At 44.6% G+C, this 12,291-nt stretch overlaps 1 protein-coding gene across 1 annotated transcript; it reads left to right on the plus strand.

The window, feature by feature from the left end:
- The first annotated feature begins 2,737 nt into the window (after positions 1-2,737).
- Clrn2 (clarin 2) lies at positions 2,738-11,935 on the plus strand. The gene is made up of 3 exons (XM_076865086.1): positions 2,738-3,113; positions 8,700-8,879; positions 11,226-11,935. Exons 1-3 carry the CDS (start codon positions 2,861-2,863, stop codon positions 11,489-11,491), a joined length of 699 nt encoding a protein of 232 aa, XP_076721201.1. The 5' UTR covers positions 2,738-2,860; the 3' UTR covers positions 11,492-11,935.
- The last annotated feature ends 356 nt before the right edge of the window (positions 11,936-12,291 follow it).

Genomic DNA, 12,291 nt, shown 5'->3' on the forward strand with positions numbered 1-12,291 from the left:
GGACATTATTACCCAAGGTACACGTATGACTGCACATATGGTGTGACACTACATCATGTACAAAGAAATGAAAAGTTTGGCTGCAATTGTGTATAATGAATCAAAATGCATTCTGTTGTCATATATACCTAATTAAAATAAATAAATAATTTCAAGGTATTTATTTTTTAGTTGTATTTGGACACAATACCTTTATTTCACTTATTTATTTTTATGTGGTGCTGAGGATCAAATCCAGTTCTCACACGTGCAAGGCAATTGCTCTACCGCTGAGCCACAACCCCAGCCCAATAAATAATTTTTTAAAAGTGATACAAGGGTGTTACGCATATCCTGCTTTCTGAAAGCATATTTAATATTAAAATAATAATGTTAGCTAACATTGTGAATCATTTATTAAAGTTCCAAGAAGTCTTCTTTTTTATTTTTTATTTGTTCTTTTTAGTTATACATGACAGTAGAATTATTTTGACAGATTATACATACATAGAGTACAACTTTCCATTCTTAGGGATGTATGTGATATGGGATTACTTTTGTCTTGTATTCATAGATGATCATAGGAAAGTAATGTCAGATTCATTCTACTGTTTTTCCTATTTCCATTCCCTTCCCTTCCCCTCATTCCCCTTTGTCTAATCCTATGAACTTCTATTCTATCTTCCCACCCCACCCCCCACTCCTTATTGTGAGTTAGCATCACACATCAGAGAGAATATTTGGCCTTTGGTTTTTTGGTATTGGCTTATTTCACTTAGTGTGATATTCTCCATTTCCAACCATTTGCCAGCAAATGCCATAATTTCATTTTCTCTTTATGGCTGAGTAATATTCCATTGCCAAGCAGTCTTCTTAAACCTTTTTTATGTACTATGTCATTTATTACCAGAAACATGTTTGTTATTTCAAGGTCATTGTGTTGTAGATGAGCTGTTATATTTCAAAGACCTGAATTACAATCCCAGTGCTCACGACCAGTTTGCCTATGATGGAAATGACTAAAACAGCATCCTCTCCTCCCTAACACAAAGGGTTATTGGAGCTTCACAGATGATGGAACGTGTGGTAAAGCCACATGCAAGCTTCTGAAATGTTCTTCTTTACATTCATTGTAGAGCAGCCACTGATGTGAGTCCCCAATACGAAGAAGCAAGCTGTTACTTCTATAGCACATCCCTCTGCCACCCCCTCACTCCATGGGGTGCACCTTCCTGAGGCCCCTCCAGGTTTTTGTGACCAAATAAGAAAATTTGCTGTGCCATTTATGCCCTATTTTGTTCCCTGAGGTATTGATAGAGTGGCTGTTGCCAGTCACATGTGACATTAAGTTGACATTCACAGTACCATAAAAGTCAAAATTTTAAAAGCCCAGATGCCCTTTAATAGATGAATGGATAAAAAAAAAATGTGGCATTGATACACAATGGAGAATTACACAGCACTAAAAAATGACACAATCATGGAATTTGCAGGGAAATGGATGGCATTAGAGGAGATTATGCTAAGTGAAGCTAGCCAATCCCTAAAAAACAAATTCCAAATGTTTTCTTTGATATAATGAGAGCAACTAAGAACAGAGCAGGGAGGAAGAGCAGGAGGAAAAGATTAACATTAAACAGAGACATGAGGTGGGAGGGAAAGGGAGAGAAAAGGGAAATTGCATGGAAATGGAAGGAGACCCTCATTGTTATACAAAATTACATATAAGAGGTTGTGAGGAGAATGGGGAAAACAAACAAGGGAGAGAATTAAATTACAGCAGATGGGGTAGAGAGAGAAGATGGGAGGGGAGGGGAGGGGGATAGTAGAGGATAGGAAAGGTAGCAGAATACAACAGACACTAGTTTGGCATTATGAAAAAATGTGGATGTGTAACCGATGTGATTCTGCAATCTGTATTTGGGGTAAAAATGGGAGTTCATAATCCACTTGAATCTAATGTATGAAATATGATATGTCAAGAGCTTTGTAATGTTTTGAACAACCAATAAAAAAATAAAAAATAAAACAACTGGAATTGAGTGCAAAAAATAAAAAATAAAAAGCAACAGAAGACAGGAAGTAAATAATAATTCATTCCTAGTGTCTACAGGTTAAAAGAAAAAGAGAGATCTCCATTTTTAAATACCCCAGTAGTATAACCACTACTTGCTGACATATTAAACACACACACATACACACTTCTCTGTCACATTTCATATGACATGGAGGAAGGAGAGAGGAATGTGAAGTATCAGGGTCCACAAATAGATTCATGTTGCAATTTTACCCTTTTCAGTTTCACCCAGGGATAAATCTGTAACGCCCCAATTTACACATTTTAGTTAAAGCCTCAAGAAACCGGTCGTTTGCTGATGTTTTTAACGGTTCTGGGGATCTGACAGCAGTGACATTTTAGAGAAAGAAATGCCAGGGCACACATCAAAGAGATCGACATTTGATACCGTGCCCTGTTGGCAACGGGCAAGTGCTCATTCTTCCATTTTTGTTTTTCTTCTACCGAATGCATTTTTTGAGACTGGTGAGCATCTCTTCATGGTCAAGTCTGCCTGGTTTTGCTGGTTATTAACTTCTCCCGTCACTAGGAAGTCCAAACGAGGGTTGTTTAAATACTTGAACGGAGGAACAATTAAACCCTGTGCTGAAATACTAGTCTGGTGGAGAGATAGGGTTACTCCCCTCAGTAACACACTCCACTGCACCCAGAAGACGTCTGCATGTGGTTGTAACAGCACCGGCTGTGGAGGCCGGCACTGAGGAGGACGAAGGGATGGACTCAAAATCTTGAAATGGTGTCCAGAAGATGTCAACAACCCCAGATGTCACCGGGAGGCCCTGGGGATGACCTGCACCCTCCAGCATGCCTGGATGGTTCAAAAAGGCATGGTACGGGCTGGCCTCTTTCCTCAGCTTCTCCTCCTTCCTGCTGATCATCGTCGGCCTAGCGGTGCCCCACTGGCTGAGTGGGAAAATCCTGTGTCAAACTGGAGTGGATCTGGTCAACGCCACGGATCCAGAGCTCGTCAAATTCATTGGGGACATTTACTACGGGCTCTTCCGAGGGTGTAAGGTGCGGCAGTGCGGTCTCGGGGGCCGCCGGTCCCAATTCACCAGTGAGTATATTGGGGGCATAAAAACTGACTAAGATGCTTATTATTTCTTTTCATTTGTGAGGGTGCTCATGTGTGCATGTGGAATTTGACTGATGTCTCAGTCTCGGGGGTAATGTCAAAGCCTGCAGTGCGCCAGAAGTTTCATTCAATACCAGAAAGAGACTCGCTTTCTTCCTTTAAAAAAAAAACATAGAGGCATAGAGAAACATTACAAATAGGAATTTGCATATTTTTGTAGTTTATCTCTACTAATAATGCTAATTAAATTTTTAATATTCAATATTAAAATATTGGGTCAAAAACATGGGTCAAACATTCCATCAAAGGCTTCGCCTGGCTTGTCTTTTTTAAGCCTTACAACCAACTTATAAAGAAAGAATCATTAATATTTCTATTCTGCGGAGGAGTATTCTGAGGCTTGGAGAGTTACATACCTGGCCTGAAGTCATTCAGCCAGGAAACAGCAGAACCAGGGGCCAGAAGCATGTCACATGACTCTGGTGCCCTCGACAATTACTTGCGGGTGTAGACCATCTGCAGAAATGAGCCTTGAGGAAATGTGGCAACTGCTTCCACATCAGTGTATATCCAAGCTTCCCAGCCTCAGGAAAAAGCAAGGGGCCTCTGCACATGGATTATGGGATCAGACTCCCCGGGGTTTGTGGCACAGTGGCTGTTTACTGGTGGGGACACCTAGGCAGGGCGCTTGACGGCTCACAGGGAACGTGAGCAGACGCTGGCACTGGCCTGAGTTCAGCCTGGGATCAGAGCCACCCAGGATGTCAACAAAGCAGTCCTCTAAGTCATGAAGCCAGGAATCTAATCTGGCTTAAGAACCGTCCTCCAGGAAGGAAAACCAAAAAAAGACAATATTCTACAAACCTTTAGAATCCAAAAATTAGATTGCCGATGAGAATGGCGGCCCGCAAAACCATCACTAATCGGCCCTGTGCTGGTGCACGAGCATCAGGAACTTTATTTAGTGCTTGATTTTTGTATTTCAGGATTGTCACAGTGTTTAGAAACCTGGCCAGGGCACATATCCTACCCTGTGTAAAGAGGAAAAGCTGGCAACACTGACAATTATAATACAAATTGCTGTCCTTTATATACACGAAGAAAAGACATGTTTCTTATGTTTAGTTAGGAAACATCTCTGAGCATATTTTTATTAACTCAGCAATTAAATTGGACCCGCACATGGGAAAAAGAGATGCATTAAAAATATAACCTAAAACCAGATAGGGCAGTGCACACCTATAATCCCAGCTACTTGACAGACTGAGGCAGGAGAATTGCAAGTTCAAGGCCAGCCTTGGCAACTTAGTGAGACCCACTCTCTAAGTAAAATAAAAATGGCTGTGAACATGGCTCAGTGATAGAGCACTAGCCTAGTATGCTCAAGACCTTGGATTCAGCCCCAGTATTAATGAATCGTAACCTAAAAGGTTTACAAATACAAAGAAATTAGAATAAAGGAAGTGTTAAAAGGGGACCATGAAGATTTTATGCTGTGCTTGATTCTGAACTGCATCCCCTGGCTGCAAAGGATGCCATTGGGACCATCAGTGAAACTGGAATAGATGTGACCAACCGGGCCTCACGTGCCACTGGGGTCTTAAAGATAAGGCCCCACCGTTCCAGGCCACAGAAATTCAAACTGCCAAAGTTATAAGCCATAGTGCTCACTTATGAGCACTTGCTGTTTGCTCTCTGGAGGAACTCAAATCAATGTTCCCTTCCGTGCTGTCTCTTCCTTCTCAGAGAGACAGACACCCTTGGGCCTCAGGCCTCTGGGTTCCTCTAACAGGGTCTGGTCCCTCAGGCATCCAAACTGAGTGAGATGCACAAGGGATGCTGTTTATCTCTGGCTGTGAGTATCCTGAGTGTGCAGCTATTGAGAATGTCTGGTTTCCTGCTGCCCTCCCCCCTCCTCCCAGAGGAGGGGGCTTTCAAGGTTGGAAGTGATTCTCTTTGAAATCTTTCATGGGAACCTGGGGCAGGCTCCTCCTGTGATTAGCTGACTTTACCTCTGCACTTCAGGGACCCTGCGTACATTATCATGTCCTCTGGCGCAAATCTAGTTTCCTTTAGATTTACAGCCCTTTATCCCAGCACAATGTAGCCCCGAGGCAGCTGCGGGGTGTATTAGACTCACTCTCCCACCTCTGACTTGAAGTCAGGATTTACCAACCTCTGCCACTCCATGTTGATCTGTGGAAAAATATCCCTGTTTGCAAGGCCTTGCACAAATCAGGGAAGAGGAGTCTGGGAAAGCGCTCTGTAAGCTGTGATCAGGGAGTTTTTACTGGGTCTCATTTACAAACAGCGTCCTTTCTCACCATCACAGAGGTCTCCCAGGGACCGCCCAAGAGAAACACTTCCCTATCCAGCACAGGGAAAACCCAATTACTATTCATCACAAAAGGTGAAGGTCTCCTTTTATACCTAGACCTTCTGAAACCCAAACAAGTTAGCCTGCTCTTGGGTGGCTAGGGAAAGAAAGAGAGAAACATTAACAGTGTCCACACATTCAACTGTGTTAAGGATTTCCTGACCAGATGCTGCTAGGAAGCCAGGGACAAGTCAATCGGACAAGTGCTTCCCCTCCAGGATCTGGACAAGTGCCCCCCGTCCAGGACCTCGCAGAGGAAGTGTGAATGAGGCACAGGGCACCCTGGGATCTCAGGCTTTTTTCTGAGGTTCATTTCCTTCCATCTTGGTGCACTAGAAGAAAGACTTTAGCACGCTCATTTTGTGAAGAGAATTAATTGAGGATCAAAGAAATCGATACATGAAATAATTTCTGTAAAAGCACTTAACATAATAGGTGTGCTGTGGTTTTTAGTTCTTGGGTTACCTCCCTTCTTCCTACCCCTGAAGTGTTTCTCCAGCAGCCAAGACCTGCTTATTTGTCTTGCTGGGACTAAATAGGCTGTCACACTTCACCGGGATCAGGAGCAGACAAATTATCTAAACTTCAGGTACTGATAGAATGATTAATTGATTCTGGCATTCAAGCGAGCCAACTCTAATATGTACAAAATAAGAACATTTATTCCAATGCAAAATAAAACCTCTCGAATTCAAGCTACGCTATTATTAACATTGTCAACCTTTATTTACCCAAGTTTCCTGACTTTTCAGTGATGAGCTCTACAGCAGAATGATTTAGGCAGCCCTTGCTGGCTGTGTGCGTGCCCTTGGCAAAGCTGCTTAACTTCCTTGAGTTTCAATTTCCTTATCTGTAAGAGTGAGAGAGAGGGTAGCTGTGCACAGTAAAAAGAAAATGTGTATTCAGTGCCTGCACCGTTTGCACCTGATCGAGGTAGCTGTTGTCATTTGTGACTGTGGATCATCTGTGTTTATGTCACGCATTGCAGGCTGGAAAGCTAAATTTCAGAGACACCCAAAACTCTTAGAAATGGGACAGACATGAAGGCAAGTGAGCAGCAGCTTTGGGGGGCAGCACTTGTGACAGGAACACAGGTCGAGTCACCCTCAAAGACAGACGGAAAGAACGGATGCCCTGAAACTCCAGAGGAGAGACTCAGTTTCCACCTAGTGAGTGACACGTGGAAAATAAGTAAGCTTTCAAGACACCGGGACATCTGAGCCCAGGCATGTGTCACGTGAATGTGGGCATTAGATGAGATTCACCCTTTGCCAATGAAGAACTGTTTTTAAATATAATTAATACACTTCCTACGATGGAGGCCTAAGTTCAGGCTCTCTCCCTCCCTCTCCCCGTCCCTCCATATGTCCAAAATCCCCTCCCTCATCATCTAATATGCTTACTTCTCAGTTTTTTAGTAAATTAATATGGATATGGGCTGGGATCATCGTGTGTATGATTAGTTTTGTTTTTTTTTTTTTAAGCTATATTGCATGGTTGTTCCTTAATTTATTAAACCAGTCTCCCGTGGATTCACACGTTGGTTTCTCTCCCGTCTTTTGCTGTTGTGATGAACATCCCACCTTCGCTGCTTTAAGCACCTGTAGAAATGTGCCTGGAAAATAGATTCCTGGAAGTGAAATTGCTTTAACAGATGCTGCCAAATTGCCCTCTTACCGGGATGGAAAATCAACATCCCTACAGCATTTGAGAGTAGGGAGAATTAGCAAATATTTTATACGTGGCCATCTGACAGGTGACTCTTCTCTGTGGGAAGGATTCGGTGAGGATTGATTACTAAGCAGGTCGTGTGTCCTAAGGATTGCATGATCAAGAAAGGGGACAACAGAACAATTAGGTAATCAAGGGTGAGCGACCATTTTAGGAATACAAAGATCCTGAGGAGTTGAAAGGGTGAAAAAAATAAAATCTAAAGGAAGGGAGGTGGAGGGAAGGAAGGTGCCTTAGAAGACCAACTCCCTGAAAGGAGCTCAGCTTCCCAGGTCGAGTTCCCCAGGTCAGTGAGACAACAATACACGGAAACACAAAACGGAAAGAAAGTTCAATCAGAACTAGGGATGCAAGCTTGGAGTATAGACCAAGGGGGTAGAAAGGAGAGCACAAAGCTGGGTTCTCAGGCTTGGCTAATGGCAGCCTTGGTGAATAAGGGGAGGCAGGCGGCCAGCAAGGGTGGAAGGAGTGAGAGTAGAACCAGGAAGGCCTTGGGTCTTGGTCCCTGGAGGGATAGGGCTGGGGAGGGCTGGCCAGTTGAATCAGAGGCTCCCTGCTGGGCCCAGGCTCCCCCAGGAGGTACTCAGCTGAACCCTGGAATGGTTGCAGAGAAATAGGCATGCTCAGGCGTCCTTTCATTGTCCTTTATAATTAGTAAAAACTGACTTGGATTTCTTTATATCATATAGTACTCAGTCTAAAACCCTGTGTAGATTTTAGAGGCGCATTGCCCCAAGACAAGAACCTTCGTGTCTCTGACCCTGTGGGTAAAGGACTTGGTAAGATGATCCTCATTTCATTACCACAAGGACTGAATGAGGTGATGGGTACAAAACGCTCAGCCCGTGACTTTGCTCAGCCAAAGCTGATCACCCTCAACTCATAGTCAATCATCACTCTCTCTTGTACTGATGAAGAAACTGAGGTTCTGAGAGGCCACGTGACCCTCCCAAGTCAGAGGGTAAAAGTGACAACAGCGCCCACTGCTGCCATTGTTGGGAAGCTGTCCTCCCAGGCAACCTTTGAAGAGCTCCTGGCGGTAAGTACGGGTGGCACATAGACAGGAAACAAATAGAAAGGAATCTCTCACTAAACCATCCTGCCACACTCACACGGAGAATTCATATTTTCATAAAATATTGTGCAACTGCAAGGATTAAGTGTCCTTCGTCCTTGGGGGCAATGAGATCCACCTTGCCCTGGGGTGGGCTCCTGTGCCTCAGGGCACAGCAGGTCTCAGAGCTGCAAGGTCAGGGATGTTGTGGTCACTCCAAGGAAGAGAAGATTGCTGGTCACCTGACAACTGGGGACTTGGGGGCCAGGGTTTCACCCAGGAAGCCCCTGTTCTGGAAAACCCAGCGCGGGCCGTCTTCTCCGTCAAAGCCAGGTGGGAGGCAGCTTGGGCTTTCTGAAAGGCACCAAGCTCCGACTGAAATACCAGCTGTGTCCTCTCCCCGCAGTCTTCCCGCACCTGGTGAAGGAGCTCAACACGGGCCTCCACGTGACGGTTCTGCTGCTCCTCTTCCTGGCCTTGGCCCTGGCTCTGGTCAGCATGGGCTTTGCTGTCCTCAACATGGTCCAGGTCCCCTACCGGGCGGTCAACGGCCCTGGAGGCATCTGCCTGTGGAATGTCCTGGCAGGTAAGATGCCCCATGGGGACAGAAATTCAGGTCCACACCATCACCAGGCGGGCTCCACACGGCTGGGCGAAAAGAGTGGAGGAATTTAAATGTCTACCTTCAACCTTCAGCTGTCACTCGGTGGCCAGGAAATGCCCTTTTTACTAAAAGTCCCTGAGGCTTTCAAAATAAAGAACCGTGTTGTTAGAATAGTCTTCACTTAGAGCAGCGAGGGGAGGTCAGGGTGAAGGGGAAGGTAGAGGATGGAGAGCTGGGGCCAGGAGAGGTGGGCATGGTGAGGGGTCAGAAGGTGGCCACCGCTGCAGCTGGGCCTGCAAGGAGCCAGCACAAATGACAGCAGAGAGGGCCAGGGGAGCACCAGAGCCATCTGTGAAAGGCTGTTCCTTCCAGGGTCCAGCAGAGAAAGGAGCAGTAAGTGCCAGTGTCTAGGGCACCCGCCCCCAGGACACCCCCCTCTCCTCCTCAGACACCGTCTCCGTTCCACGCCCTGATGCTAGATGCCAATCGCGGAGCGTCCACTAAGTGCCAGGCATGGGCCTGGGGATTTCCCACACCTTATTCAAGTCTCAGAATCCCTGTGAGGAGGTTTGTCAGACCCGTATTTACCAATGAAGAGCCTGTAAATTACACTCAGAGAAGCTAAAACCCACACAGCGATGAGTAGGAGGAGTGGCATTGCAACCCAAGATGACTGATTCTAAGTCCTTTGACTTTTCGTTGATCAGTGGTCTTATTCCCAAACCAAAAACTTTTCCAAGACAACAGCGTGTGTGTTTGTGGGAGTGTGTGTGAATCTATTGATACACAGAAGTGGATCCACATTTAATTATGCCCTTAACAAATCATCTGTAATGAAAGTAACAAAGTCCCTCAAAACAAGGGCTAATAAAACCATTATGGCAATAACCCCTCACCACCTTTACTTAAGACAAAGTGACCGTCAAGTATAATGTGTTATTTTATCAAATATTATAATGTAGTATCAAGAATCAATTATTAGGGCTGGGGATATAGCTCAGTTGGTACAGTGCTTGATTCACATGTACAAGGTCCTGGGTTCAGTCCCCAGCACCACACACACAAAAAAAAAAATCAGTAATTTTGTATTTTCCTATCCTTCAGGTGCTGACTCCCTGTAGAATTATCTGTGCACATGCTTACCCACGTCTAGACCTAAGGTATCCTGTTCCTCTCTGTATGCACATGGCTGGCATATAAAAAGTTCTCAATCCTGCTTAGTAAATAAATGATTATCTCTGTCAATTTCCCTCCTCAAAGAGACGGGACTCTCAAAATCTACTGATGAGAGTATAAAAAGCAACCAGTTGGACAAAACTGTAGCGTCCAAAGCCATAAAAACATGAACAACTCCACATAAGGTTTTGTGCTAAGGAAATAACAGAACAAGAGCATAGGATGTACATAAAATAATGTTTACTGCAACAACTTATAATATCAAAACTGGAAGCCATCTGGATTTCCAGAAATAAGGTCATACTTAAACATATTAAAGTGTGTGTCCAGAATAAAATACTCTGCACCTATTTCAAAATTGTGCTGCAACAGGACATTTAACAATATGGAAAAATGTTCAAGTGAAGGGAAAAAATTCAAATTTAAAATCCAAGTAAGAGCACCATAATACCAATTGTATGAAGGGGAAAGAAACATGGCCAAATATACTAATGTGTTCAAAGTGTTTATTCCTGGCTTTTAGGATAAAAGTAAACCTGTGTTTTCCATGACCACAGATGTCACTGGTGTCCAGATTCTCTCCTTGGTGCGGATGTAATAACCTCATAAAAGCAGAATAAATGCATTTTTGAAAATATTAATTTAAATCAGAACAGGGAAGGAGATACCCAGTGAGAGAAAGAGAGGAAAAGACAGAGACCCAAGAACATCAAAGTTTCAAGCAAGTGATAAGGAGGTAAATGAGGTTGGGAATTTTGGATTTTTCCCTCCCTACTTTCCCCATTCTATGGCCTTCAGCAGCTGAGAACCTAACAGTTCAGACCCGGGAAAAACCCACCTGCAGAATCCCCTCCCCAGCTCCTCCCACCAGCCCTCAGCTCCATACAGAAATCCAGATGTTCAGAGGCCGAACTTCTCCAGATGTGATCCCTGAGAAAGAATGCTCCTTCTCACATGGGCCACCTGTCACCTTAAGCTGGGTGGGTTTGCTGCCGCTTTGTTAAAACAAATTAAAATTTGTGTTGCTCTAATAGTCTTTTAGACCCAAAGCAAGTTTGTTACCCACGGCACAGAAATGCCACTTCACACAGAGTCTTTAGGACTGCGAGGAGCCGTGGTGACTGATGACTCAGGGCGGGTTTTGGGTTTCAGGTGGAGTGGTGGCCTTGGCCATCGCCAGCTTCATGGCCGCGGTGAGATTTCACCACCTGACCGAGCGAGTCGCCAACTTCCAGGAGAAGCTCTTCCAGTTTGTCGTGGTGGAGGAGCGGTACGAAGAGTCCTTCTGGATCTGCGTGGCCAGTGCGTCAGCCCATGCGGCCAACTTGGTTGTGGTGGCCATCAGTCAAATTCCCCTCCCCGAGATCAAGACCAAAATTGAAGAGGCCACAGTCACTGCTGAGGACATCTTGTACTGAAGGCCCCTCCTGCTCACGCCCTTCCTAAATCGGTCCCCCAGTGGGAGGGGGACCTCAGGTTTTGCAGACTTCCCATACTGTAGTGTCCCTGTTCTTGGTGGTAGGAAGGGTGTGGAAGGAGTAACCTGGGGTGGAGGGCTCTGGTTCTGGGAAGTAAGGCTTCCTGGCAATGTTTCCCCCAAACACTGAGTCTCTTTCAGGCCTCTGGAGTTGGGCTTGGAGACATGACCACTTGCCGTCTGTGTGTGACATTGGACAATTCACTTAGTGTCTATTTTTCAATTTCCTCATCTGTAAAACTTCATAAGTTTGTTATGAGTTTTATATGAATGATGGTGTAGGGGGCAGAGCACTCTAGAAATCCAGGGTACCATATACTCTAGTAAGTGTCCATAGACCCTTGGTCCATCCCACACAGTATTTGGGGGGTGTCTGAAGAGGAATATAATAATAACGTCCTGGTCTTTGAGAAACACCTAATCTTCCTACATGACAGTAATTAGCAATGATAACACTAAGAATGAAAATTTCTAATTTTTGAGTGGCTACTATGTTCTGGACATTGTTCTAAGAGTTTTGCACACATTAACTTGTTAGATCCTCTGCAAACTCAGGTGGTAGGTGCTATTGTAGCCCATTTGACAGATAAAAGAACTAAGATGTGGAGAAGCTGGGTGACTTGTTGAGGTCAGAATTAAGTCCAGGAGGCCTGGAACCAGGATCTGTACTTTTTTTTTTTTTTTAGAAAGAACAAGAGATGGGGGCCCTGGCAGGAGAGAGTTTTTTTTTTTTTTTTTTTT

Source organism: Callospermophilus lateralis, chromosome 8 (assembly GCF_048772815.1).
Source record: "Callospermophilus lateralis isolate mCalLat2 chromosome 8, mCalLat2.hap1, whole genome shotgun sequence".
NCBI lineage: Eukaryota > Metazoa > Chordata > Mammalia > Rodentia > Sciuridae > Callospermophilus > Callospermophilus lateralis.